Below are 26,198 nucleotides of genomic sequence, written 5' to 3'. Positions count from 1 at the left end.
ACTTTACTCAGTCCTCCAAACAAACCTGTTTTAGCAGTTACTCTAGATTTCCAAAGGATGTGCTTCTCTGCCTTCACACACATATGAACTTATCTCATTGTTAATCCACAGGTCTAATATTACGGCGGTCCACCCTTTGGGGCTATAACTGCTTCAGCCTTCCTGGGAAGACTTCCCACAAGGTTTAGCAGTTGTTTATGGGAATTTTTCCAGAAGCACATTTGTGAGGTCACACACTGATGTTGGTCAAGGAGGCCTGGCTCGCGGTTTCCACTCTAACTGATCCCAAAGGTGCTTTATCGGGCTCGAGGTCTGGACTCTGTGCAGGCCAAACTCACTCATCCATGTCTTTATGGACCATCAGGTTGGAACCAGAAGGGCCCATCCCCAAACTGTTCCCACAAAGTTGGGAACATGGAATTGTCCAAAATGTCTTGGTGTGCTGAAGCATTAAGAGTTTCTTTTACCTGAACTAAGGGGACAACACCACACCATAATCCGCCCTCCGGCACAATGCAGTCAGACATGTACTGTTGTCCTGGCAACACGGCCATGGAAGTGATGGAAACACCAGAATTCAATGATTTGGATGGACGAGTGAATACTACAGTACAGCGTACCTGTTATTGTAAGGTTAACATCAAAGTGGAAACACTAATAAACTCTAATAAACAAACAGCCAACACTGATAATAAATAAAGAATTTTAATATTTATGTACTTTAAATATATCCAGAATACATGAAGTAAACATAATTGTACACAATAACAGGATATACTTTCTTTTTCATACTTGGACTCATATTTCAAGTATGCAGATCCATTATAGCATCAGATATGTCGCAGTGCTTTCTTGGCAAATGGAAGATTATTCAAATGAACAGCATAGAAGTTATCTGGAAGAATCCCATCATGCAGTGCAGTATATTGCAGATAACTTTGGTATGGTGTCGACCAAAACAAAGCATGTTAGTTCATTTACAAAAGCAGAGAAAACAGCATTTGCATCTATGTGGACCAGAAACATGCATGTTTCTCCATAGGTCGCTAAAATGTTCCTAAACGTGACAAACATACCAGACATGAACCCTGCTGCTGCCTCACTTTGCATGATTTTGAATGATTCTTGTTTTGTGTCCTGTTTTGTTTAGTAATTCATGTAAAAGCAAAATGTCCAAATCTGATAAAAGGTGTTAATACAACAACAAAAAATCCCCTTTAGCAACAGCGGATTTGAAGTTTAGCATCAGGACATCAGGACATTAACTTCCCTCTAAAAGGCATCAAGAGTGTTTTTGTTGTATGAAATAGAGGCAAACTGAAGATTTCATACACCAGGATGTACTGCTCCCATCACAGAGCCGTGCAAACTGGATCTAAGCAAGAGGACACATATGTACAAGTACAGTCTCCCTACTTCCACAAAGCAGCGTAATATGGGCACATTTAACAAAGCTGCCAGTTCAGGGTCTGTGAAACGTTTGGTTTGTGGTGGGAGCATTACACACCGATGCATGAAATGATGATCCAGCTTTGGATTTTAATGACGTCTTTTTGTTGTTATAAATGGAGGCTATTTAAAGAAGGGAAACGAATGGTTTGATACATCACAATGTACTGTTCCCTTCCCTGAGCTTCATAAACTGGATATTATTAGAATGGAAAAGAGAGAGAAGACAAGTACGTGTGAAAATACAGCGTTTTTAGTTTGAGAACCAGCCCAGTCTGGCTTACGTGCACCTTTTAACAAAGTAGTACACGCCATTGTATGATGATTTGTTAACTTTGCATTAGGCAACACATTGTATGTGGAAAACTCAAGTGATGAATGCTGAAAATGGACCTGTAAAATCCTGTCCTGAAGGATTTCTGACCATTTTGCTTTAATCTGACATTAAAACAAAAAGCTTTTCTTTCAGCGACTGGGACGTAGTGTGCTCCTGAAATGTTTTACATTATTTCATATTCCTAAAACCAAAACTGCAGATCAATCAGTGACCTCTGAAGAAACATGCGCTCTGAACTTTCACATCTATATGCAGTTTCCTGTGCAATTGAGCAGCAGCTGAGGAACAACAACACTGCAGCGTGCAGATTAAAACCTGTGATTATCTCTAATAATCAGTAACTCTGTACACATTATTACTGTAAACCCAGTCAACATTAAACTACTGACCACATCAACAGTTTAGAGTTACATTCAACAGTCATTTGTTTTAACCCAGCATTAGCACGGCTGACAGAAGCTTCACTTTTAGTCTGACTCCCCGCAGTCGCATCACTTTGAACACATTTAAGTCCTAAAAGAAAAACACACAGGTTGCAGTCAAATAGTCGGTTTTCCTCAGGAAAGGTAAGCAGCTAATACCCATCCCTAATTTGCAACAATTATATGCAATTAGGTCAAATAAAACAGCCACAGGGAAGGTTGTAGTATCACCCAGTTTGCATGGATATGTTCTCTTTTTGTGCATTGCTGTGTTGCCAGCTTTGAGGATTATTACCGTTCCTTCAGTCACAGATACTGAAAGCGTTAGACAAAGGTTGGTGAGGAAGTCTGTATTTATACTCTTCCTGAAACAGAACACATGGGACAAAATAACTAAGACGGGATTTTTGCATCACTGGAGACAGAAACACCAAAGCATCTGCTGCCAGTTTAGTGTGTGAGCAGTCCGACTCTGAGCACTGTGGCTCTGTTTTAAACATGTTTCATTGAGGTTAAAGAAAAGTGATTAGAAAATTACACAGGTGAGTGTTTTTTGACCATTTGACTGCAGCCAGTGTCCAATTTTATTCACAGGAACACAGTAAACACCCTCATTACTACCTATAACGGCAACTCACCTCCACAATGTTTTATTGTTTCATTTGAATGATTCATGCGGAGCAAAAGTCTGAATATTTTCAGTCTGATATCTTTTTCTGGTATTTAAAAAAAAAAAAAATGTACACCTTTAGAATCCATTCCAAGTTTTAAGACTTCAGACTTCTGCTGCCGTTCAATAAAACAATAAAACATAAACGAGGTGTGTTTGTTTACCTCCCACAAACATACAGTTGTATGCGACATTTTTACAGCAGATTGAAAAGTCAGCTTCCTCTGAGTCAAACACCTTGTTCGATGGTTATTATTGTCTTATTATTTCTCTATTGCTAAGATTTCTTCACAGCTAAAAAATAAAGATTCACATCAAGAACAGCTTATCTCTTAAAAATATGAACACTCTTAAAACTGATAAAAATACAAAAAAATGAAATTAAAATAAAAACTGGCTTTTTGAAATTACATCTGTTTTTGAAGGGATGAAATCTGAAAACTACCTGAAGGTTATTTGAATCCCATCCAGCCACACCTGGACTCTGTGCAGGGGAAGATTAGCGCTTAAAAAGGATGTGAATCTCTTTAAAATGTTCTTTTGCAGTCCGTTTCCACACAGGCTAAAAACTACCAGCTGCAAAAAGTTCTTTATGAAAGAGAACGAGATGTCGCGTTTGCCATCAAAAATCGGGAATTTCCTATGAAATGCACAACAGACAGTGGGCTGACTGCTGGTTGAGTCTGTGCAGAAACAGACTTGTTTGCTGATGTTTAAACAGAATTAACCAATCAGAGCCCTGCATTTTCCTCTGACATGTCATGGGGTCTAATGAGGCAAAGGCATCACACTTTCCAACAGTCTCAATGACGACAAAAAAAAAAAAAAACAGAAAAAAAAAAAAACCTACTTACTGATCTCCAATAAACACAAAAAAGCAATAAATAAAACTCCAGTTGAAATAAATTCTCTGTGATAAGCTATATACGGCAGATTTATGGTGTTACCGTCTCTTAGTATTAATATATATATTAACAGTATTACAGTATAAAGTTCGAGTGTACGACACACACATGCAGAACAGCAGAAATCAGGTTCACCCTTTCAAAATAAAAGCAAAGGTTTAAATTTCCACAGATGTGTGTTTGGCTTCTCCTGCAGGCTGTTTAATAGTAACACTGAAGTGTAAAATGTAATACTGTAAACCGAAACACAATCGGCAGCTCGACACAGATAAGGACAGCGCTGAAGTCTGAAGAGCCGCGGTTCTAAAACAGAGAACATTCGTGAAAACAGCGCCTGCCCTCTCCTCTCGCTGCAGGGTCGACGTTACTCTGACGGTTTCATCTCATGTTTGGGAACACGTTAAAAAAATATTAAAATAAATCAAGCTGCAATTTAGGGAAAACTTTGGAGTCAAAATTACTGAATGTTCGTTTTATGTGTTTAACAAACTGAATTTTTATTCTGTGTTTCATCAGGTGTTATTAAAGTTTTAAACAGGTGTACAGTTCAGCACGCTGGGACTGGATCGTGGCTTCAGTTTAAACGCTGACTTTGCTGCCGCAGATGTTCACACAGGTGATATGACGTATACGGCTGTTTCCAGGGGTTTCCATGACAGCAGAGCTGAATTCCAGGTTTTCCAGGACTTTCACAAACTTGATATTTATGCGTTTAATCTGTGCAGTGAAAATGGAAGACAGAACCTCCTGGAGAAGCTTTTACTACTATTCACCCGTTCATCTCTCCGTGTACCGAGGTGAAGCTCTGAAGCCCGTTTCCGTTAGTCACAATATCCTGTGCTGTGATTGGTCGGGTAGCTGCAGCGAATCATAATTTTCTGTCTGTGTAAACAACGGGCTTCATCTTCTCATCATAAATAATAGTGACTTCTGTTTTTTTCTACTCTGGTGCACTTGCTGTTAGTCAGTAAAGTAACTTGCAGTAAATCCTCTAGGAAAAAAGCATCATCATCACTTCCTGTCCTGTCAGTTTCCCTTTGTTTGTCCAGCAGCAGACTCCGCCTCTCCGCGATGTCAGAAAAGCATACTCCGCCTCCTGTTTGGACTGTTTGCTGGACAGAACGACAAAAGCAGACAACGTCAGTGTAAGACTAACCCAGCAGGGAGCCACGCGGGCTCTGCCTCCTTCCCCACACACACTGTTACCTGGATCAGGTGCTGCTGCTGCTGTTGGTCTCATCGTTTCCTTTTCCAGCTGAATCTCTGGCAGGGTGAAGATGGACGTCGCTGAAACAAAAACAACCACAGCGCCTCTGTGACGTTACCGTAACGACAGGGGCCAAGGATGGGACTAGTGTGAACTTTAAACTTACTGTCAGGAAGTAGCTTCACTCTCTTTCCAAGGTTACTGAAGTAAGCGTGGTTCATCGACTCGTCTGCAGAGATCCTCTTCTTCCCCTCAAACTAAAATTTAAATAAAGTTTAAACTTAAAATTTTAATTTTCCCCATCATATAAATGAACACCAAAAAAACCCAACCAAAATGTTATTTATTCGTTATGATTCAGAAAGAAAAGGAGACGCAGAAACACTGTGAGACGTTAACTGACCTGTAGGAATTCTGACAACAGCTCCACTCCTTCAGTGCTGAGCCTGAACAAAAAACACAAACTTCATTATCTGGTGCACTGAGCCTTTAAGATTAATGCACATCTGTGTGCAGCTGCAGATCTGGTGACTTAAAGTAAAAGTAAAGAGGAAGCTCTCTGAATCACATGGATCCTGGTGGGTCAGCAGCCACAGGCTGGACACACGGATGAGGAGGCTTAGTGTTTGAACCTCCGGCTACAAAACCGTGTGTAGTTACAGTGTACATGTGTGCAGCTGTGCACCTGGGAGTGTGGTTACTCAGTCTCTCTGCTCTGTATTGAGGATAGTTAAACGCCACAAACTCCTCATTAGAAGTGATCCCAGGCCAGGTCTGCTCTGTGGGAGTACCTGCACACAGAATACATACAACAAGGCTTTTTATAAATATAAAGTCAAAAGCTTAACAGCTACTATTTTTTTGAAACATACATTTAAAAAACAGCAGCATGACGAGGTCTGGTGACAAGTCCCTCCCACGTCCAACCTAAGGCATGCTTTTAATCAACACAGGTCGATGGTGTCCTCAAAAGATTATGAAATAGAAGACGATTGGTTCTCACCCAGCAATTTAAAGATAAAGTGAAGCTCCTCCTCGACTGTGGAACCAGGAAACAGAGGTCGGCCTGTCGCCATCTCGTAAAAAATGCAGCCAACACCCCTAAAAACAGACAAGCACAAAGACACACAGACGCACGAAAAGAGGTTCGTCTGATCAGATGGTTTAACCATAGTTGATCATTTCACCACAGAAGAATCGATTTTTTAAAATGTAATTTATCAAATTTTCTAGTAGCAGTACGACTATATAGTAGTACAGTGTACTGCATCACTGACCACATGTCGATGTGAGTGGAGTAGTCGGTGCTGCCCAGCAGGATGTCAGGTGGTCGGTACCACAGCGTCACCACCTCGTTGGAGTACGTCTTTGTTGGGATCGACTTTGCTCGAGCCAAACCTGAAACACACACACACACACACACACACACACACACACACACACACACACACACGTCATTAAAGCCTCATCATCACTGTCTTTACATTACACCGATTCAGATTACATTTGTATCCTAACAGCTAAAATAAATGTGTTCATCCTCCATAAGGACCACGACTCACACTGCCTCAAAAGGCACTTTAAATACTTTCTGCGTGTTGCATCACAAAGAGTTTGTTTTTACGATAAGCTCAGAAACTGTATTTAAGGGGGGAGAGGATGGGATGATGTGACTCTGCTGTCCTGAATTCACTGAGGAGGTCATTCTGTCTCTGGTTGTGGAGGTCAGACGTGTGTCTGTAAACCTCCTCTGCCAAACAGCACAGAGCAAATCCATGTCTCTGGCTCATCGTCAAAGTCCAGGCATAAAAAGGAATCGGTCGCCCTCTGTGTCTTTAACCGCACGGCCTGAAGCAGTTTTAATATCCAATTCTCACAGGAACCAAAAATCGACTCGCTTCCAATAAAACTGTCTCCACAGGTAATACAGGAAGAACGGCTCTCTGCGATGCTGATGTGTTGCTGTGGGTCATAAATGAAGTGAAGGTCTGAGAGAGGTCCCTGAAGAACTTCATATCTTCATCACTAACATGACATAACTGCCAGCTGGTTGGAATGACAACAACAACAAGATGAAGAAAATCACGAGGTTTAGTGATAATCGTGGAGCTGGAAAGGCAGGGACTCAGCCGGGGGCTCCCACTGGCCAAGGGTTTGGTCTGCAATTTAATAAGTAGCACTTGTTGTGTGTGTGTGTGTGTGTGTGTGTGTGTCACAGATGGGCTTGGCAACAGCTGGGCAGCTCTTCACACACACAGTTGATTTGGTCTTTTACTTTCTTGTAATCCTCTTCCAGTGTCTTAATTTTCTCTCTACACAGCTTCTCTATGCGTGGAAGTTGAGAATAAATATAAGAGAAAATTTAATATTTTGCTTAGACAAACGAGATGTTCCAGTTCCTCCAACCAATAAATAATGGACTTGACTGTCGGTCCATTTCTTCATGTTTTGTTCCCCCTTCAGAGCCAATATTAAGTTTGTTTTTCCTTCGTTTTAGTGTGACAGGTGCGGGTACCTTACACTTACATCATCACACATTTACATCACTCAAAGGTGCGTTTTGCACAAGAGAAACCTCAGACACTAAGATTTAAATAGGTCCTAACTTTACAAAAAAAAAAGACTGTCTGCAGGACTCACCAAAGTCTGCTAGCTTGAGCTCTCCTCGCTCATTGATCAGCAGATTTTGTGGTTTTAGGTCTCGATGAAGAACTTTCCTCCGGTGGCAGTACGACAAACCTCGCAGCAGCTGGAAAAGGAAGAGCTGAGGACAGAAACGCCACTGCAGTTACAGGAAAAGTCGATGAGCACAATGCAAACAAAGAAAACCCTCAAAAACAGGGAAACAAAAGAAGAAGAATTCCTTCTGCTTTTTTTAAATTGATTTTTTATCATTATCATTGTTTAAAAATCAACCAAAATTACATCAGTTTGTGCTAGTCTCTCACACACACACACACACACAGTAAAATGTCATTTAATTTCATTATACTAAGAATAAAACATACAAACGTTTCTCACTTTGACGTTGTGAACATGAATGACATTTCCACAGTCGTCCAGATACTGCTTCAGATCTTTGTCCTGAAACACATGAACACACGCATTAAAACACACCAAAGAGGAAGAAGAAGAGGAGGAGTTTGTGTGCATGTCCTACCAGGTACTCAAACACCAGTGTGAGGGATTTCTGTGTGTGGATGATGTCATGAAGCGTGACGATGTTGGCGTGTTTCAAATCCTTCAACAGAGACACTGAGGAGTAAAAAGTACAAACATGCTGTCATTAGTACTTCTGGTGGCTCAGTGTCAGTGATGTGCCTCAGCACCTGTCAAACAGTATTAGTACTGCAGTACCTTCTCTGATTGCAGTACACGGAGCTCCTTCTTCATGTTCCAGTCTAATTTCCTTCAGAGCCACGAGGTTTTCAGTCAGTTTACTCCGACCTTTATACACTGTGGCATAGGTCCCCTACACACAGGTGAGACACAGACAGGAGAGAGGCGGGGCATTTGGGCCGTCGGAATCTTATTTATTGATTTCTGGAGCCAAAACCAAACATACAACAAAAAGAGTGGACTGCCAGGTGAAGCTTTTTACATTTAATTTGTAGAAAAGGTCAGAAAACTTTACATGTAGTTAGTAAGTCTGTAATGACTCCTTTAAGCAGTGTCACAGTGCAGCACGGAGCACTTAGATGCTGTTTGTGTTCTTTATTAAACAAATATCTTCTGACATCAACAGATAGAAGGAGATAATGTGGCCTCACCTCTCCCAGTTTGTCCAGCTTGATGTAAGTCTCCAGCTTCCCAAAACCAATCTCTGACTGCAGGCAAAGAGGCAGACAGGAGAGGGTTAAAATAACCTGCGCTGGTGCACAAGAGAAACAACACAACAAACATCCTGTATTACTCGAAACAACAAAATCAGAAACCGGTTTCACACTTGCATCCCCCCCTGCAGACACGCAGTCTGCAGCCCAGGGTATCAGACCGATTCTCCCAAAGCTGGGGCTGCCACGATTAGTCGACTAGTCACGATTACGTCGACTATCAAAATCGTCAACGACTAATTTAATAGTCGACGCTTCATTTGAAGCTTTGTAAGATCCTGAAAGACGCAGGAATAAGCAGCAGGATTTAAGAGTGTAATAACGGACTGAAACAGAAGATGGCAGCACTGCATGTACAAGGATGCCAGCTGCCGTTAAACGCCAAAGAAGAAGAAGAAGCAGTCGCCGGTGTCATAGCTGTGTCCAGATTCAGGGGCCGCATTTGTAGGCCGATTACGTTACAGCGACGCGACGAAGGCTTTCCAAATTCGAAGACTCCTCCAAACGCGGCAGACAAATGAGTCCTTCATTTCCCCAGATTTGAAGGATGGGTCGGGTGTATGCTCGTGGCCCAACCTATCCCAGAATTCATAGCGTGGCCCAGCCAATTCCAGTTTCCAACAATGGCGGCAGCTACTTAGTTTTAATATTACTCTTATTATTCTTTCTGGGTCACAAAATAAACATTTAACATATTTTCAGGCGAGAATGTAGCTGTGTAAACTTCAAATATCTGCTCGGTTTATCAAGACATCACATATTTGTAAAAGCGCTCCGACGTTTTCGGAGACGTCTGTTACCCACCAGCTCGATAGCTAGCCGGGGTTCAAGGCTCACTAGAGCCGGCGTGAACAGTGAACTCCCGGCACATCGTTTTCAACCCCCCCCGCGGTCTTTCACACAGCTGAATAAACATCACACAGAAAACTGATTAAACAGAAGTGTGAGATGGTAGAATTTACTCCAATGTCCTGATATATTTTAGATAGCAAGGAGCAGACGCTGAGTTTATTAAACTTCACTGAGACAATCTGCAAATTTCATTAAAAGTTTAATAAATTATCATCTTGTCTTTATTTTTAGTTAGAAATGATAGTTATATAAGAGCAGACGCATGCTGGTCCAATAAGCTGTACTTTTCACATCCAATGGACGCATGATCTGATTAGTCGACTAATCACAAAAATAATCGGTGACTAGTCGACTATCAAAATCATCGTTTGTGGCAGGCCAACCCAAAACTGTCCCAAACACCTGCGTGAAAATGAAAAGAAGCAGTTAAACATACCAGAGACACTCTACGCAGCCGCCTGCTGATTGGCTGCTCGAACAGAGCTGGACCAATCACATTAAACTTCTCCAGGTAATCGTCTGGAAGACGGATGTCAGCCGGTAACGACAGACGTTTGTTGATGTCCTGAAACAGAGAAGAAACACTGCGGTCACAACAGAGTTCACGTGAACGTTCACCTTCATCCTTCGCAGCACCTGACAGTTTATTTTCATCACCTTTTACCGCTGCCGGTAAATGTTCAGTCATCGTGAAAGAAACGGTTTCATTTTAAGATGAAATGTCTGCATTTGATCTGAAGTAGCACTAAAAACAAAAAAGGGCAGACAGCACTGGAAATGCAGGCCCTGAATGCAACCTGTGACCACTGCAGCAAACGGTGATCCCACCTGATTCCTCTTAAAGATGGCTGCCTGAGCGAGATTAGAAAAAGAACCCACGAACTCCACAGCTGCTCGTTTGGCTCTCGGTCTCAGGGTGAGACCAACATGGTGAGGAATCCACCTGCACCTGTGCTTTAATGCAGCAGCAGAGGTTGGGATCTACACGAGGAGCCAAAAGAAAATACAGGTCTGATGGACCTGATCTGCCCCAGCGGTGGCTGCAGAGCCAGACACATGGAGGTGCCTCGGGGGAGAAGGCCTTTACAGACTAATGGAAGAACAATGTGAAATTATGAGCTGGATAAAATCTGTCCCCTGACCTGAATCCATCAGAACACCTTTGGAGGATTTTAAAACAGAAGGCAGAGAAACAAAACCTCCGGCCAGGAGTCAGAACATCTGTCCACAGATGTGTGACAGACTGGCATCACCCATTAGCCGCGGGGGGGGGGGGGGGGGGGGGGTGATCACATCTGTCTGCAAAAACAAAAGCCCACATAGAAAATAAAAAGCTCACAGATGACAGAGGCCTCACTGTAAGCGCTCTCTAACCGGTTTGCTTTTAATGAGACAGCAGCTCAATCAGCCCACAGCTCAGCCCGACAGTTATTGTAGCCTGTCGGGTCATTTACAGCTTTACCAGCACTGCACAGGTAAACCCAGCTTTGTTAAGCACCAGTTCGAGTCTGGCGCTGAAACGAACACATTTTGCTCACTCGTTCCTTAAAAGCAGGACCTGGACCAGCCTGCATCACAGCTGTGCATCTGTACCCGGAGACAAGCAGAGTCTAGTCGTGAAAAAGATGAAGACAAGCTCGCTGACATATTTGGGAAGCTGCAGGCTAAAGCACTCCAACGCATCTTTGCATCTGATAAATATTAATGTTAGAGAAACACACGGCACCATCTCAGTCAGAGCGGTGTGAAGGGCCTCCGTCAGCAGCTACAACGCTCTGGACTGGAGGCAGCAAGAAATCTCAAACCAGACTTAGCTCTATAACACATTTGGCTGAAGATGGATGGAATGTAAGCCTGCAGAGCGTGCAAGCTGAAACACCCACATCCAAACAACTAAACAGCCAGAAAACAACGAGCAGCTGGAGAAGAAAATATCAAAAACAAAACCAACCAAGGAGGCGAAAAGCTGCACCAAACCGCTAAAAGGTCCTAAAGGCTTTGCAGAAAACAAATAGTGAGTGCTCTTTAAAAACCAGAGAATATCCCAACATCTCTGCTTTACTCTAGTAAGCTCACCGTGTGTGTGTGTGTGTGTGTGTGTGTGTGTGTGTGTGTGTGTTTCGTGTACCTCAGTAGAGATCTTCTTATTCCTCATTCTGACTTTAACTGGACTCTGAACATCATCTGAAGAAGAAGCTGGATCACTTTCTCCATCTGAGCTCATTTTCACATCTTCATGGACGATCTCTGAAAATACACACACGAATAACAGTCACACGCATACAAAGAGTAGTCAGGCCTTAAATTCCCCATATCACCAAATGCACCAAAACAAGTGCAATCTACAGAGGCTCCTCCCTACAACTCATCTCAGAAATCCCGTGTCCAGGCAGGTCAGAGTTGTTTTGGTGGCATGACTCACAACTAATCCTCCTCTGCAGCAGTGTCAAAAACAGGAATATCCTGCCTGAGAGTGATGCTGAAAACCCACTCCGCTGTATCTGTCACTTCCAGGCTGGACTACTGTATTTCATTTTTATCAGGATGTACTCAAAGCTCTCTAAAAAGCCTCCAGCTGATAAAGAAATGCTGTAGTAAGAGTACTAACGAGGACTAGAGAAAGAGCTATTTCTCCCATATTAATTCTCTCATATTAACTTCCCTTCATTGGCCCCTTGTGAACTCTGGTATAGAGCTTAAAATCATTTTCATCACATACAAAGTCCTGAATGATCAGAGTCCATCATATCTTAAAGACTTAATAGTATTGCATCACCCCAGCAGAGCACTTCGCTCTCACAGTGCAGGCTTATTGTGGTTTCTGGAGACAGAGGCAGAGCCACGCTGATCTTTTCTATGGCACGCCATTATTTCCTGCGACACTCCATAGAATTGGAGGCAGAGCCTTGAGCTATCAGACGTCTCTCCTGTGGAACCAGCTCCCAGTCTGGGTTCGGGAGTCAGACACTCTCCCTGATTTTAAGCTTTTCTTTTTGAAAACACTTACAGTTAGGCCTGGATCAGGTGACTCGAACGCTTCTTGGTCATATTACACAACTTCTCATATTACGCACCTCTCCTCTGCTCTCTTTCACTTTTTATATGCTGTGATTGCATGCATTAGTTTTGTGTCGTCTATCTCCCCATAGTCTCTGCTCTGCCTGTAACTGTTCTGCAGGCCAACCTGCTCAGTATTTAATCTTATATTCTTTCTATTTCTACATCACTCTGCTTTTTCCTGTCACAGCGACCGGTTGCAGCAGATGGCTGTTTAAGCCTGGGTCAGCTGGAGGCAAATTCTTATTTCTCAGTTCAGAGAGCCGATATGCAGCCTAATGCAACTATGCAGCCTAATGCAACTATGCAGCCTAATGCAACTATGCAGCGCATGTTCTGCACAGTCACAGTCTGCAAAAATTTGGGAAAGAAATCATCAGTTTATGGACAAAACGCAGCGCTGTTTGTATGATGTGGCTAAGAAAACATCCACAGACTTTGTAAATTTACAAGGTGACAGAGAGCTGGCACTGAAAAAAAAGGCATTTCCTGCATATATGCAGTTAAAAAAAAAGAAAGAAATGCAAACACCATTTCTGTGTAAAATGATCGTGCACGCCGGGTGTAAAACAGAAAGTATTTTGACTGGTGTGTTTTTATATTTATGGAGTGGATCTCTGCAGCACGTACACTCTCAAGCCCAGAGGAGCCACTTTCATTGATTAGAGCAGAAGTGTAACGTTGCAGCATTCACCCTGCCAACACATTAAGTGAAGCCACAGCGTCCGTCGGACTGTCGTTTTCTGGTGGTGCTGTACTGAATTTAAATCGAGGGAAATGCCTCTTTTACTGCTCTAGCATTCAGATTTAAACTCATCAATCATGAGTTAATTCCTGTTTCACAGCCAGCAACTGATCTATGTTTTCACTTCACAAGAGAAATTAAATTTAGTTAGTCGTTAAAATAAAACATCACCAGTTAAACTCCCCCACCTACATTTTCAAGCATACAGCAAATTCTACTTGTTTTTATGTGGATAGATGCGCAGTACATGATTATACTGTATATATTCAGCACGTGTATGTGTGTAGTAATGGTACAGTACTTGTGCATGTACATGTATTCGCGGCATTAGTACCCAGTCTGGTGGCGTGGTTCAGGTAGGAGCTCAGGCTGCGTCCGAGGCCTCTGGGTTTCCTCAGTGAGGTGCTGTACGACTGAAGTAAAGACTGAACTGAAGAGGATGAAGATCGAACCTTCAAACCTCCAGAGGAACGAAGAGACACCACCTCTGAGGGGAGAGATGAAGGGGCGAAGGGAGGGAAGGATGTCGGGAGGAAAGGAGGTAACAGAAGGGCGATGGAGGGATGGGGGAGGTGTAGGAGGAGGTGAGGGGAGGAGGCGGGTAACGGTTGGTTGATTTAGAAAGGAAAAAAAAGAAGAAAGTGGGGTTAAAGGAGGAAAAAAATAAATTCAAATTAAACAAGTGTTTGATTATTGATTAATTGATTGATTGACAGGTCCAAAAGGCAACCAATCAAATCACAGATCCAACCAACCAGTCAGATCAGAGGAGGGAATCAGGCAGGAAGTGTCAGGAATTAAACCAGCAAGTTTCCAGTTACTGGTCTGCTGTGTGAGCGGCAGACCAGATTATAAAACTGGTTAACAGCTGGTTAGTTCTTGACTGTTTTAACTGGGACTGATTTTAATTAGTTAGCTACATATTTAAAAAAAAAAAAAAAGAGGGGAAAAATAAAATGAATAAATATATTTTATTCATGTTATTTACATAATAAAGCCTTCAGCCAATCAGGACAAAGTTCTGTCATCACAGAGGTGGTTCCCTATTGGTGAGGCCAGAGGAAAAAGTCTGCAGCTAACTGCAGTCGCCAAGCTCACGGCAGGTTATGTCACCATGTGACACAGTGACACTCTGCAGCACCAGCGGACATCAGACAAATCTTTAACCAGCATGCATCACGGCAAGCCAGCGCTGCACAGCCGGCCATGTGGTCGCCCGGACTACAACATATGTCCAACATGCCCAGAATATCTTTGCCTTATAGGGCTTCACTTTCTCTGACATCCAGTCAGACTGAACAGTCGCACAAAGGTGGCCATCAACTCGATAAGCTTTCATTCAAGTTACCAGCGAGTTCACACGAGCTGTGACAATCTGCAGCATCATGTGACCAATTGGAAAAACACAAAGATATAACAAACACTATACAGATGCTGTGGTTCAAATGGAAGCGTGTGATAGGAAAAGCACTGGATAAACAGCATATAAATCCAGGAACTAACACTGGGGGCGGGATCTGTGTAATTAAAGCTGCTTTTCCTTATTTTCTGTACTATATACATATAATGTTAAAGCAGTCGATGCTAGGGCTGGGAAATTTATCAGGCGTGTAGTGGCAACATCACCGTCTTTGGAGCAAAAGGTCTGGAGTTCAAATCCCGGGTAGAGCATCCAGGCAATCCAAGCCTACCTTGGAACATGAGCGAGGTAAGCATGGAAGCAGTCCCAGCTTAACAAGCTCTGTGTCAGGTGTTGCCAGCACATACTGATGGAAGTGGGTTACTCTTTGCACTGTGTGACATCAGAAAGCGAGGATAACCCCAACATGGTCACCAAGGAGGATAAACACATAAGCCCCAAACAAATCAGTAGCTAAACTACTGCAGTAGAACGAGAGATTAAAAACAAAATGAGCACAAGTCTCCTTTAATAGACTTGTCATGGCAGCACGAGCGGATACGACTATAATTACAACTGTGTATTGCATTAAATGAACGCGTTGCTTCGCTGTATTCTTATGATGTGTAAAACAGCATTAGCATTATTGTTTCCCTGAGGCTTTCTGACTGTCTGAGAACAAATGAAAACATAATTCTAAATGGTAAGTAGGCTGCTTTGCAAATTTCATATAACATATAAAGCATTTAACCCTAGAACACTAACGTCGGGTGATGTTCACCCACACGGTGAATAAATATCACTTGGAGGTCATTTCCAAGGGAATTTATACAGTTAGCTGGTCATTTTTCTCTCTCTCACAGATGTCAGTAATGTAGGGAAACTGGACAAAGCTCACATGTCCCAGGAACGGGTGCACCAAAGAAGTTCCCAGTTTCATTATTTATTTTTTTAGGACTTTTTTCGTTCCACATGTTACCTTTTTTCCTCTTTATGAGATGTCATATAGGGGGAAAAATAAGAGTACTTTAATTTCCCATTTATTGTTGTACTTTTTTATATATATAGGTCTCTGTTCATCAAGGTTCACAACATCTTCTAGGAATGGTGACACGCATAACCTGCACCTGAGCAGCCAGGTGTGTGGCATTAATTAAAACCGCCATCATAAAAACTGAAAACCCAGCCCTATAATCTTGGGACAGGCCTCTGCTCACACCTGACAGGATTACCTGAGTCGCTGTGTGACGTTGCTTCCTGAGTGATGGTGTCACTCAGCGTCCTATCCCCTCCCCCTGACCCGCCCCTCCCCAGAGTGAGTGACAGCTGCCGTTTGATCTTCCTCATCCTCTCCATTAGCGGGGGCCGGGGGGGAGAGGGGGACGTGACGCCAAGGGGGGCGGGGCTGCCAGCCTGGAGACCACACCTGGACAGGTAAAAATAAAAGGACAAGAATGTAATTACGCAAACAGCAGGAAACACCTGAACGCCTCAACAGCTGACTCATCATGCCTGAATTAGTAGTTATGCATATTCATCTACCATTCATTCACCTAACACATCATCACCTGCCAAACAGGTCGACCTCACAAGAATCACTCGTCTCACCTGAACATCATCACCACCTGTATTCAAGTCACCTGTAGATTCAGCTCACCTGTAGATGTAGCTCACCTGTACATTAACCACCTGTATTCAAGTCACCTGTAGATGTAGCTCACCTGTACATTAACCACCTGTAGTCATGTCACCTGTAGATTCAGCTAAATTGGTCTACCTCAGGAGAAGGACTCTTCTCACCTGTAGATTCAGCTCACCTGTAGATGTAGCTCACCTGTAGATTAACCACCTGTAGTCATGTCACCTGTAGATTCAGTTTACCTGCATGTCACCACCTGCCATATCACAGCTAAATTGGTCTACCTCAGGAGAAGGACTCTTCTCACCTGAAGATTCAGTTTACCTGACACATCATCTTCTTTATGCTCATCTCACATTGAAATCACTACATGCACTCTCATCTCGCCTGTACGTCATCACGTGACACTAAAACTAATCCCCTGAAAATGCAGACGGACACGAGTTTCCACAGGTGAATGTGACGCACACAGGTGAGTGGGATGTTACCCAGTGTTGATGAAAAGACTCGGGGTCTCGGATTTGTGTAGCAGGAAGTACCTGCGCTCACTAATGAACCCAAACAGCCACTTAGATCCGCTTCATGTCAGGTGCACACCTGACGGCTAACACGCTAACACCTGGCTGAGTGACAGGTCATGTACCTGACAGATGCGTTACGTCATTGCCCGTGGATCTGACGGCACGGAACGGGAACTGAAGCTACGTGTGTGTCCCCGTGGCAGCTGTTGTTTGTGTTCTGCCGCTTCGGGTGTCGTGTCTCCGTGGACCTGCCTACGCCTGTGTGTTTCTGAGCTGGAGAGCCGAGGACGGGAGCCGTGTATTTCCTGCAGTAAACCGTCCTCCTCACTGTTATAAATAGCAGCGGAGGCGGAGCGGCCGCTGCTCCCGCAACGACTCACTCACCATTTGAAAAAGACGGTTTTCCGGTTACACGCGAGGCCCGGGGGTGACCGTTACTCACCGGGAGGGTTTATCCCGGTCTGTCCCGGGTTATCCGTGGCTCGGTTCAGTCTGACGGCTTCTCGGATCTTCCTGGCTCCCAGTAATCTGCAGCCATGTTGCTGCTCTGCTCAGCTCCGCTCCGCCGGTGCGTCCTGACGGAGACGCTCACGGCACCGTCGGTGATGTAACAACCCGGCACGTGTCCCCGCCCCTTTTCATTTCTTTATCTATATATTTTATTAAATAATATGTAAACATGTTGATTATACAAACAGAGCTGCTAAAAGCAACAAAAAGTCTGTTCCAAAATGAAGCCTGTCATTTGTTTGCTATACAAACAATTTAGTTAATAATAAACTTGGATATGAGGTGGAATATTTTATACTTTTACTAAATAAAAAGTTAAATAATCACTTTGTTAGCAGCTTGTCACAAACACATAACTTGTTTGTTAATTTCTTTTCAATCTGTAAAAAATTACCAAACACGCCTGTTTGAGTGTTAGACCAGTTAGCTGATTCGCTGTTATAGCCATATCTTGACATAATGTGAAGAGTAACTGGACAAGTGGAGTGATGTCCAGAAACAGGAGGGGGGGGGGAAATCCAGGAAAGTCCTGACACAGGCCCTGAGACATGTCTGGGCTTTGAGTTGATCCACTGAACCCTCATCACAAATGGTATCAGTGGAAGGAACTCGACTCAAAAATCCTGCAGCAGGTTGTACAGAGTTTGGTTTAAGTAGTCATCAATACGTATGGAGGAGGTCAGGAGAGACTTACATTAGTGAAACTAGTAAAACACGGTGGAGGCTCTGTCATCATTTGGCTTTGTATTTCAGTGTTATTGGAGATTTTGTCAAAATGGATGGAATTATGACTGCAGAAAAAGTAAAGGCGTCATATCAAATATCGAATTTCACGCTCGTTACATTTGTATAAACTCATGAACCCGTTTCCCAATTTCCTAACAAAATATCAAGAAACCAGGAATTTGTCCCCAGTGATTTTCTTCTCTCAGAAATGACCCCAGCTTCTGTCCTCAAGCCTGACGATATGTGAGCTGATCCCGAAAAGATACCCAAGCAAAACTGTCTGCTCACAAACATTAACACAAAATAACACGTAAAGAGAAAACATCCCCAGAACACAAGCTCATTGAATCTTTCCAAAATCTTTTAATATAATCCAGAACTCCCACTCCAGATTCACAGTGGACACTCACAGGGTAGTGTGGAACGTATGAGGCCCTGTGGATCTTCGACTGCAGTCAAATATCTTTCTGAAGGTTTAAGAGACTTTGCATTCTGCTTAACACCATCCAAACTTTTGATTCAGTTGTGAAGTGAGTATCAGAGAATTTCTGTCAGCAGCCCAGATCCACACATGGAAACTTCCTGCTGTGGTTTAACTAAGCTTGTAACGCCTGTTGTAGTCATCACTGGGAAACGTGGCTTTGAGGTGACAGACCAATCAGCATGTTTTAGCAGAATGCTAGCATCTTATGAGCAAATGCAACTTTGCTTTAAGAAAAACTAAATATAAATGTTGTGTATTTCAATTCAGACGTGTTAGCGGCACTGCCATTAGCTTCACTGGGCGCCCACCTCTGTACCTGTAAGTTAATCACAACAATTTCTATACAATGAGCTGAAAAGGAAGTGGAATGGCTCCTCCGTATTGACTCTCCTCCACTCCCTTTGCTCCGCCCTCTCCCCTGCCAAAACTGGCCTTTGATTGGCTGGGGAAAGGAATCTACACTTTCAATGGAAACATTTGTCCAAGAGTTCATGAAGCATCTCTCTGTTGTCATTGTGACGGTTTGGAGTTGAAAATTTTGGCCAGAAGCGAGACATTCGATTGGCTCTTCTGTTCCATGAGGCGGGCTTTGTCCAGGTGCTTCTGGGAAACAGAGTCTTTCTTCTTCTTCTTCATCTGGATCTCCTCCTCCGTCTGGCGCTGAGTGAAGTCCCACGTCTTCTCTTCCACCTGACGATGACAAACAGTTTTAGAGCGAACGTGCGTCTCCGCCTGAACAGGGTTGACATTCATCGCTTCAGCTCGTCCTTCAGCGTTTACCTGCTCTCCGTCTCGCTGCCTCTTCTTTCTCAGCTTGTCCAGGTGAGCGCTCTTCTCCACGTTGTTCAGGTAGAAGTTTGTTTCTCTCTTCGCCTGCGAAACTTCAGTCCTGAGCCTCTGGTTTAGGACCGTCTGCTCGTAGGCCAGCCGCTCACTCAGGTGAATCCACTGGAACCTGTGCAGGTACTGCGGACACACAGGTAAGCAGTAGGGACAAATTATTTGACACTATGATGACATTAAACAACTGTCTGTCTGCAGTTTCAGCGTATTCCGTGTGCATTAATAGGGAAGAAGAGACCTACTTTCATGCACCACAGGTCAGAGGAGAAGCGCTGGCGTTTCCTGGTTCCCATCGGCGTGTTGTGGAGCGACGCCGCCACCTTCTTAGCCACACGTTTATCTCTGAACTCCACCCATCCTTCTGTGAAGTCACACCTCCGCAGCCCAGCCTTCTTCTTGCGTTTCCTCACCTGTCTGTCTGCAAGATGAGCGCATCGAACATTAACAGGTGATAAATATCTGAGGGGCTATGGTGAAAGCTGCACTTTTCCTCACTTGCTGTTCATGCAGTGCTGCTGACGTGTGAGATTAAAGTAAGTGTTTAACATGGTTGAAACGTACCATCACAGGATCAGGTTAACCTCTCAGAACTTTACCCGTCTCCAAGAGGACAGGTGGACCCACAAAACTGGTAGCCAAGTTCTCCAACTCCACATCAGAGCCACTGATTCAGCCTCAAAGCAGGCGACACGTATTCAGGTTTTTTCCTTTAATTTGTCACTCATTTGACCTTTACCTGTACATTTTCCCAACACAGATTAGGTCCCTTAAACGTTTTTGGTGATAAATTTAGAATATTTATCGTAAAAATTTTAAACATGTTATGTTTCCTATATTTCAATAAAAACAAACCTTTTTGAAAGCAGCTGACTCAGAGTCTTATAGACATCCAAGGTCTCAATACATACATCCATTAAGAGCCTCATGAGGCAATGTTTAATAAAGATGTCACCAAACAGACTAGAAGTAAGGATATTTCCTCTATTTATTTTATTTCAGTTAGCTTCCCAAGGCCCTAGCATCTTTGCTAGTTAAAAATTTTTTTAGTGTTGTGTTGGGATGATCGGGTCAGTGGTAAATCAGCACACTGGAGTCGAGTTATAGAGCAGTACAGACCCGTTGCAGTTCGGGACATCTTGACATAACGTTGCCTCTTATTGATTTCTGGAGGAGTTGTTCTGTTTTCCTTTTAGGATGTTGTGGGCTGAAGTGAGATGGTCTGAAGGCTGACTCCTGCCCACATGTGACATAAAACCATTGACTGTAAAATTACAGCTTGAGTGTGTTTCGTGGAGTGTTTTATTTCGAATAAAATAACCCCTCAAGGAGAAATAGAACCAAAAAACAAGCAGAATGCAGACACTCGCTGAAAAATTCTGCTTTAAACATTTAGTATCGCTCCATAACAAAGGCGTCCACACAAGGTTTAAGACTGAGTTCAGAGCACTGCCTGTCTGTAGGATATACGGCCATAAGACTGTAAGGTGGGTTTTCCATATTTGTTGCACTCAGTTTACTCTGCAGTCTGCAGACACGATGAAGTGAGATTAATAAAAAGGAGAAACTAGAGGTAAAGTAGTATTTGAAAAGTGAAAATTCCTCATTTGGTTAGAAAATGGTGCTTTCTGACTGATGATTGTAATAAAATGTCGAGTCCACTGAAGAATAAGTTAATCAAAAAAAGGCTTTTTTGGACTGGACCCTCTCGAATTTTAATATCCAGGAGAAGCTTTTAATTGTGTATTTTTTCTCAGGACATAAACTGTGAAAAATGAAACGGTGACCCTTGTTTCATTTTTTTAAATTCCATCACTCCCAGAAATTTCTGGAAACACCCGGAAAGCACAGAGAGCTGGTACTCTCGATTACACACAAAAATGAGCTGATCCTGGTACAGGAATATATCTGCACCACATACTGTCTGTGTTATACTGTGGTAGTAATATCTGTGTGTGTTCTGGTAGTACTTGTACCTTCAGGCTGTAGAAATATGCGTCCGATCTCTCCGTACACTGACAGCAGGTTCCTCAGGTGTTTGGGGCGGAACCTCGGAGGAATATGACCCAGGTAGATGATTCCAGGGACGCACTTCCTGTCCTGAAAGACGTTCTTTATCTTCTTCTTCTTCTCTTTTACCTCAGCAGCGTCTTTGTCACTAACATCTTTATCCTCATCATCTCTTTTATCTGCAGCAGCTCCCTCCTCCTCCTCCTCCTCATCATCATCATCATCATCATCATCTTCCCGCTTCTCCTCGTCGTCGTAGTCTTGTTCTTCCTGATCTTCACTCTGAGCAATCGCCTTCGTGTCCTCGTCTTCCTCTCTTCTCTCCATCTCTATAAAACAAAACGTGTCTGCACGTGACTCAGACTGAAGAGATAATCGCGAGAGCAGCTAAACTGGACCCAGAATAACTTCCGCGTGCAAATTTTTTCACATTAAAACATTTAAAACTCACAATAAACGCTTACTTTGAGATTTCTTTAACTTCTGTCACAGTTACCTTTCACGTGTGCAAACCGTCGCATGTGAATGACGAAACAGTGCGGCGCACTAACAAAGATCAGCTGACAGTCAACTTCCGGTTATGCCTTCAAAAATAAAATATTAGGTGGGAGTTGTATAATCTTTTTTCATAAAGGAACAATTTTTGCTTTCCCCAGCAGTTTATTTGTTGAAACTATTTTTTTAATAGATTTTTTTATTAATTTATTTTTTGTGTAAAATGACGGCAAAGCTGGGGGAGGTGGCAAAATGTACTTTAAACTCCATAGCATTTATATTAAAGCTTTAGGTATTACTTGTTATTCTGCTACTACATTCTGCTGTATTATTATAGCCATACCTGACAGTATAGAAAAAATGAAAAACGTCTCAATGTGCAACATTAAAGTGGTATACACATTAATGAACCACTATTTATGATTAATTAGTACCATGGATATGATTCTGAATAATGAGTTATAAAATATTTTCACGTGCTGAACTCCATGTACTGTTACTTCTGTAGATTATAATATTTACTTAAATAAAGAGCCTGAAAACGTCTATCTTGACTTTGTACAAATTAAAAATAAAATGATGTTTGAATTCCAGTGCAGCTCCACGTTTCATTTAATTACATGTGCACATCTGGAGGGCACGGGCGGTTCAAGAGTCTAAAAATCCTGCACAGTGTTTTTCTCTGCAAATTTTAATCTAAGCTGTATTTCTTCTACCTTGTTTTTTAAGTTTTATGAATCCTAGGACCGATGTTTGGCACTCAGTCATCGAACCTTCAGGAAACTTGGCGAGAAATGCTGCAAAAAAGATGATCTCAGATTCAGGACCAACATTAGATGTGTTTTTCGAAAAGTGAAACAAGTGGTTTTAAAACAGCTCAAGTCAAACAGCTCTTATTTTGAAATATGAAACCGGATGTACGCTTTTGTTTTTGCGTGTAAAACCCACGCCGTGATGTCGGTGACGGCGCGTTGCTTTGAAGCTGTTAGCGTTTAGCAGCGGAGATGCAGAGACCGGTGTCCAGTTTGCCTCTGAGCCAGGCTGTGAGGCTGAAACTGGGCAGTGCTGGTTTCCAGCTCACCTCGGACCTACAGGACTTCAAACCGGACAAGCTTAGCAAAGGTACCGCTGCATTTCCCCCCACAGTTCCCAAAACCTCCAGTCAAAATATGTCACATTTTAGCTCGTCTGTCTTCTAAAGCCCTGCAGCAGTAAAAATCACAGCTAAAACAGTTTTACAGCGTCCTGGTAACTCATGGTTTTCTCATAGTCTTAGAAGAAGAAAGTCTTGCCATTTATAATAGGTAGCAGGGACGGCTCGAAGATCCTCCCATGCTCGACTGTTTACCTTTTATATTCCGCAGGAATGCAGACTTATGGACAGGAAGGTGCTCTAAACACTGACACTGAATTGAGTCACGTTCTTCATGACAGTAAACATCAAGCTGCTTTTTATGTGGAAGAAAACAAGCCACAAGATTTATTGAGGAGTTTCATTTCAGAGACCGGCCTGAGCGAAGAGGAGGCTGTGGAGGTGCTGAAGGCTGTGAAAGGTGGAGGAGGAGGAGGAAGTGGTGACTTCTCAGCATCTCTGACTGCTCTGGAGCTCCTGCAGAAGGAGGAGGAGTTAAGGAGCATCGTGACATTCTCCTCTCAGCTGGACGAATCTCTCGGAGGAGGAATTCCTGTTGGGAAAATAACGGAAGTCTGTGGAGTTCCAGGAATCGGAAAAACGCAGCTGTGGTAAGAAACACACACACACCATTATCGATAACCTTACAGATGCTTTGGAGCTGTGATGACAGAGTGAGGGAAAACAGTCGAGGAATATTAGTCATCATGATGTGGATCAGTGAAGTGAGTGATGATGTCGCCCTTTCAGTCTGCAGCTGGCGGTGGATGTTCAGGTGCCTCAGTGCTTCGGGGGGGTCGAAGGTCAGGTGATGTTCATCGACACAGAGGGCAGCTTCCTGCTTCAGAGGGTAACTGATATCGCAGCAGCCGCCGTTAGACACTGCTCCTTATTGGCTGAGGACGATGAGCAACGAGCCGCCACGGAGACCTTCACCGTGGAGACCGTCCTGTCCAACATCTTCCTGGTAATGGTCTACTAGATGATGTATGCAGTGATGTCACTATGCTTCTGCAAATTTCTAAAATTCTGCCTCTCTATCTCGCCTTGCTCAGGTGCGTTGCCATGACCACGTGGAGCTGCTAGCCGAGCTCCATCTACTTCCTGACTTCCTGTCGCAGCATCCAAAGATCCGCCTTCTGGTGATCGACAGTGTGGCATTTCCTTTCCGCCTCCTCTTTGACGAACTTTCACAGAGGACACGCCTCCTTAATGGTGTCGGCCAGCAGCTAATCACCATGGCAATAAACTATAACATTTCAGTAGTAATCACCAACCAGATGACGACCCGGATCCGGGACGGCCAATCGCACATTGTCCCTGCCCTTGGGGAGTGTTGGGGCCATGCCCCTACGATCAGGCTCCTCCTACAGTGGGAGGGGTCGCGGCGTCTGGCGACCATCTTTAAATCTCCATGTCACATGGAAACCATGGTGCAATACCAGATCACCCCCGAAGGCTTCAGAGATGCCGATCAATCAGAAATGCCACAGAGTAAACAGCCTCGAATGGACACTGACCAATCAGCTGCTGATCCAAAAGAAACAAGCAGCTGATTGGTTGGAAACTGTCCGGTAAGAAGAGGCTGATTGAATGTTTACCTTATGTGGATTTAATGACACTGCTGTGTTCACACAGGAGGTTCCTGTTTAAATAAAGTTCAGTTTGAGTCCAGCAGGTGGAGACACAGAACAGGTCATCAGTCAGTGGCTCTTCCTGTCTGCGCCGTTCATCCCTGACTTTCCCGAGTAGATGCAGAATATTTCTGCATTTAGAGAAGATGCTCTGCAGAAGAGCAGAGGTTAGAGGGTGGCCCTCTTGTTTGCAGATTCTTCATATTTATATATGTTGATATTTATAGAGGGAGATTGGAACTACAGACACATCTGGATTCATTTAGTTTATTAAAACATCATTTCTGTTGTTTCTACTGAGACAATCTTGTCTTACCCTCAGGTGCAACACACATTACTGTTGTGTTCTAGCTTTTCTTTAAGATTGTTTCTTCTGCTGGAACTAGGCAGAAACACTGGCTCATTTCCAGTCCACCCTCACAGTCCATGAGTGTGATTCTGTTTAGAGTGCTTAGGGGTCGCGTAAATAAGGGGTGAGGTAGAAATACAGTGGCGAGCTTTGGGATGTCCTCGCTTTTCTCTGATGGAAAACAGGAGGATTGAAGTGTTAAAGCTTCTTACTGACTGATGACTATAAGCACCAAGCCACCATGGAGACCTTCATGACTGCTTGTAGAAATCGTGTCAGCAATTTTCACCTGTTGAGTTTAAATTTCATTTAGGTGAAATAAAATGGATTTATTCGTTTCTTTTATTATTGTGATTTATGACAACAACAATTAAAATAATGAACTTCATTGACCAAAGAAGCAGAATATGGTCAGATCCAGCCATTTTTGGACAGAAATGTTGTGGCCAGGGGCGCCACCAAGGGGGGGGCCAGGGCGGCCACTGGCCACCCCCAAAAATGTACAAGACTGTCCAATGTTAGTTATTATTTTAAACATGAGCACAAGAGACAGGAAGACACCCCACAGTGAGTTGAAATATTGTATATAATATAATAATTGTTTACAATTTTTTTGTCATTTTTATTCTGTCACTTTGTACGTCCTTCACGATTTCCCGTCGTCACCCCCTCCCTTCATTGCGTCCCTGCCCTGTTCTGTTTTTGGTGCGCCATCTCCATATTTTTAGTGGCCCCCATATGGCCACCCCTGTGAAAAAAATTCTGGAGGCACTCCTGGTTATGGCTTCAATATCCAGACGCCAACAGCAATGCCCTGTGTCCATCTTTTATATACAGTCTGTGTGTGGACTCTCCCATGAGAAAAGACAAAGCCCGTTGGGGTTACTTCAGGGAGGACGTCTGACATAAATAAAAATCTGGCAAATTAAAACATGTCAAGCTGCCTGCTGTGCTGTTCTGAATAAGGGAGCAGCTGAAAAAA

General features: G+C 43.3%; 3 protein-coding genes across 10 annotated transcripts; 1 reads left to right on the top strand and 2 right to left on the bottom strand.

Annotated features, from left to right (window-relative positions):
• Window positions 1–692: 692 nt before the first annotated feature.
• Window positions 693–17,669, bottom strand: cdk16 (cyclin dependent kinase 16). Of its 6 annotated transcripts, none has more exons than XM_003457619.5 (17): window positions 17,479–17,669; window positions 16,109–16,302; window positions 13,812–13,964; window positions 11,804–11,922; window positions 10,112–10,240; window positions 8,761–8,817; window positions 8,348–8,462; window positions 8,151–8,245; window positions 8,012–8,074; window positions 7,631–7,754; window positions 6,268–6,388; window positions 5,994–6,091; window positions 5,676–5,781; window positions 5,394–5,436; window positions 5,157–5,247; window positions 4,990–5,070; window positions 693–4,895 (listed from the first exon to the last, which is right to left on the bottom strand). In XM_003457619.5, exons 2-17 carry the CDS (start codon window positions 16,230–16,232, stop codon window positions 4,858–4,860), a joined length of 1,557 nt encoding a protein of 518 aa, XP_003457667.1. In that variant the 5' UTR covers window positions 16,233–16,302; window positions 17,479–17,669; the 3' UTR covers window positions 693–4,857. The 6 variants fall into 6 exon arrangements, with proteins under 6 accessions (XP_003457667.1, XP_005462506.1, XP_005462508.1 ...); XM_005462449.4 differs by lacking the exon at window positions 17,479–17,669 and adding an exon at window positions 17,159–17,378; XM_005462451.4 differs by lacking the exon at window positions 17,479–17,669 and adding an exon at window positions 17,004–17,129.
• Window positions 17,670–18,275: 606 nt separating this feature from the next.
• abt1 (activator of basal transcription 1) lies at window positions 18,276–22,193 on the bottom strand. Of its 3 annotated transcripts, none has more exons than XM_019349886.2 (5): window positions 22,103–22,193; window positions 21,573–21,935; window positions 19,842–20,017; window positions 19,537–19,722; window positions 18,276–19,446 (listed from the first exon to the last, which is right to left on the bottom strand). In XM_019349886.2, exons 1-5 carry the CDS (start codon window positions 22,125–22,127, stop codon window positions 19,267–19,269), a joined length of 930 nt encoding a protein of 309 aa, XP_019205431.1. In that variant the 5' UTR covers window positions 22,128–22,193; the 3' UTR covers window positions 18,276–19,266. The 3 variants fall into 3 exon arrangements, with proteins under 3 accessions (XP_019205431.1, XP_013121087.2, XP_019205432.1); XM_013265633.3 differs by having other exon boundaries at window positions 22,071–22,178; XM_019349887.2 differs by having other exon boundaries at window positions 22,058–22,129.
• An 825-nt stretch (window positions 22,194–23,018) lies between these two features.
• Window positions 23,019–26,133, top strand: rad51c (RAD51 paralog C). Its single transcript, XM_003457621.4, has 4 exons — window positions 23,019–23,223; window positions 23,604–23,844; window positions 23,984–24,200; window positions 24,289–26,133. The coding sequence occupies exons 1-4, from the start codon at window positions 23,106–23,108 to the stop codon at window positions 24,787–24,789; spliced, it is 1,077 nt and encodes a 358-aa protein (XP_003457669.1). The 5' UTR covers window positions 23,019–23,105; the 3' UTR covers window positions 24,790–26,133.
• Window positions 26,134–26,198: the final 65 nt, after the last annotated feature.

Source organism: Oreochromis niloticus, linkage group LG20 (genome assembly GCF_001858045.2).
Source record: "Oreochromis niloticus isolate F11D_XX linkage group LG20, O_niloticus_UMD_NMBU, whole genome shotgun sequence".
NCBI lineage: Eukaryota > Metazoa > Chordata > Actinopteri > Cichliformes > Cichlidae > Oreochromis > Oreochromis niloticus.
This window is presented reverse-complemented; position numbering and strand designations above follow the sequence as displayed.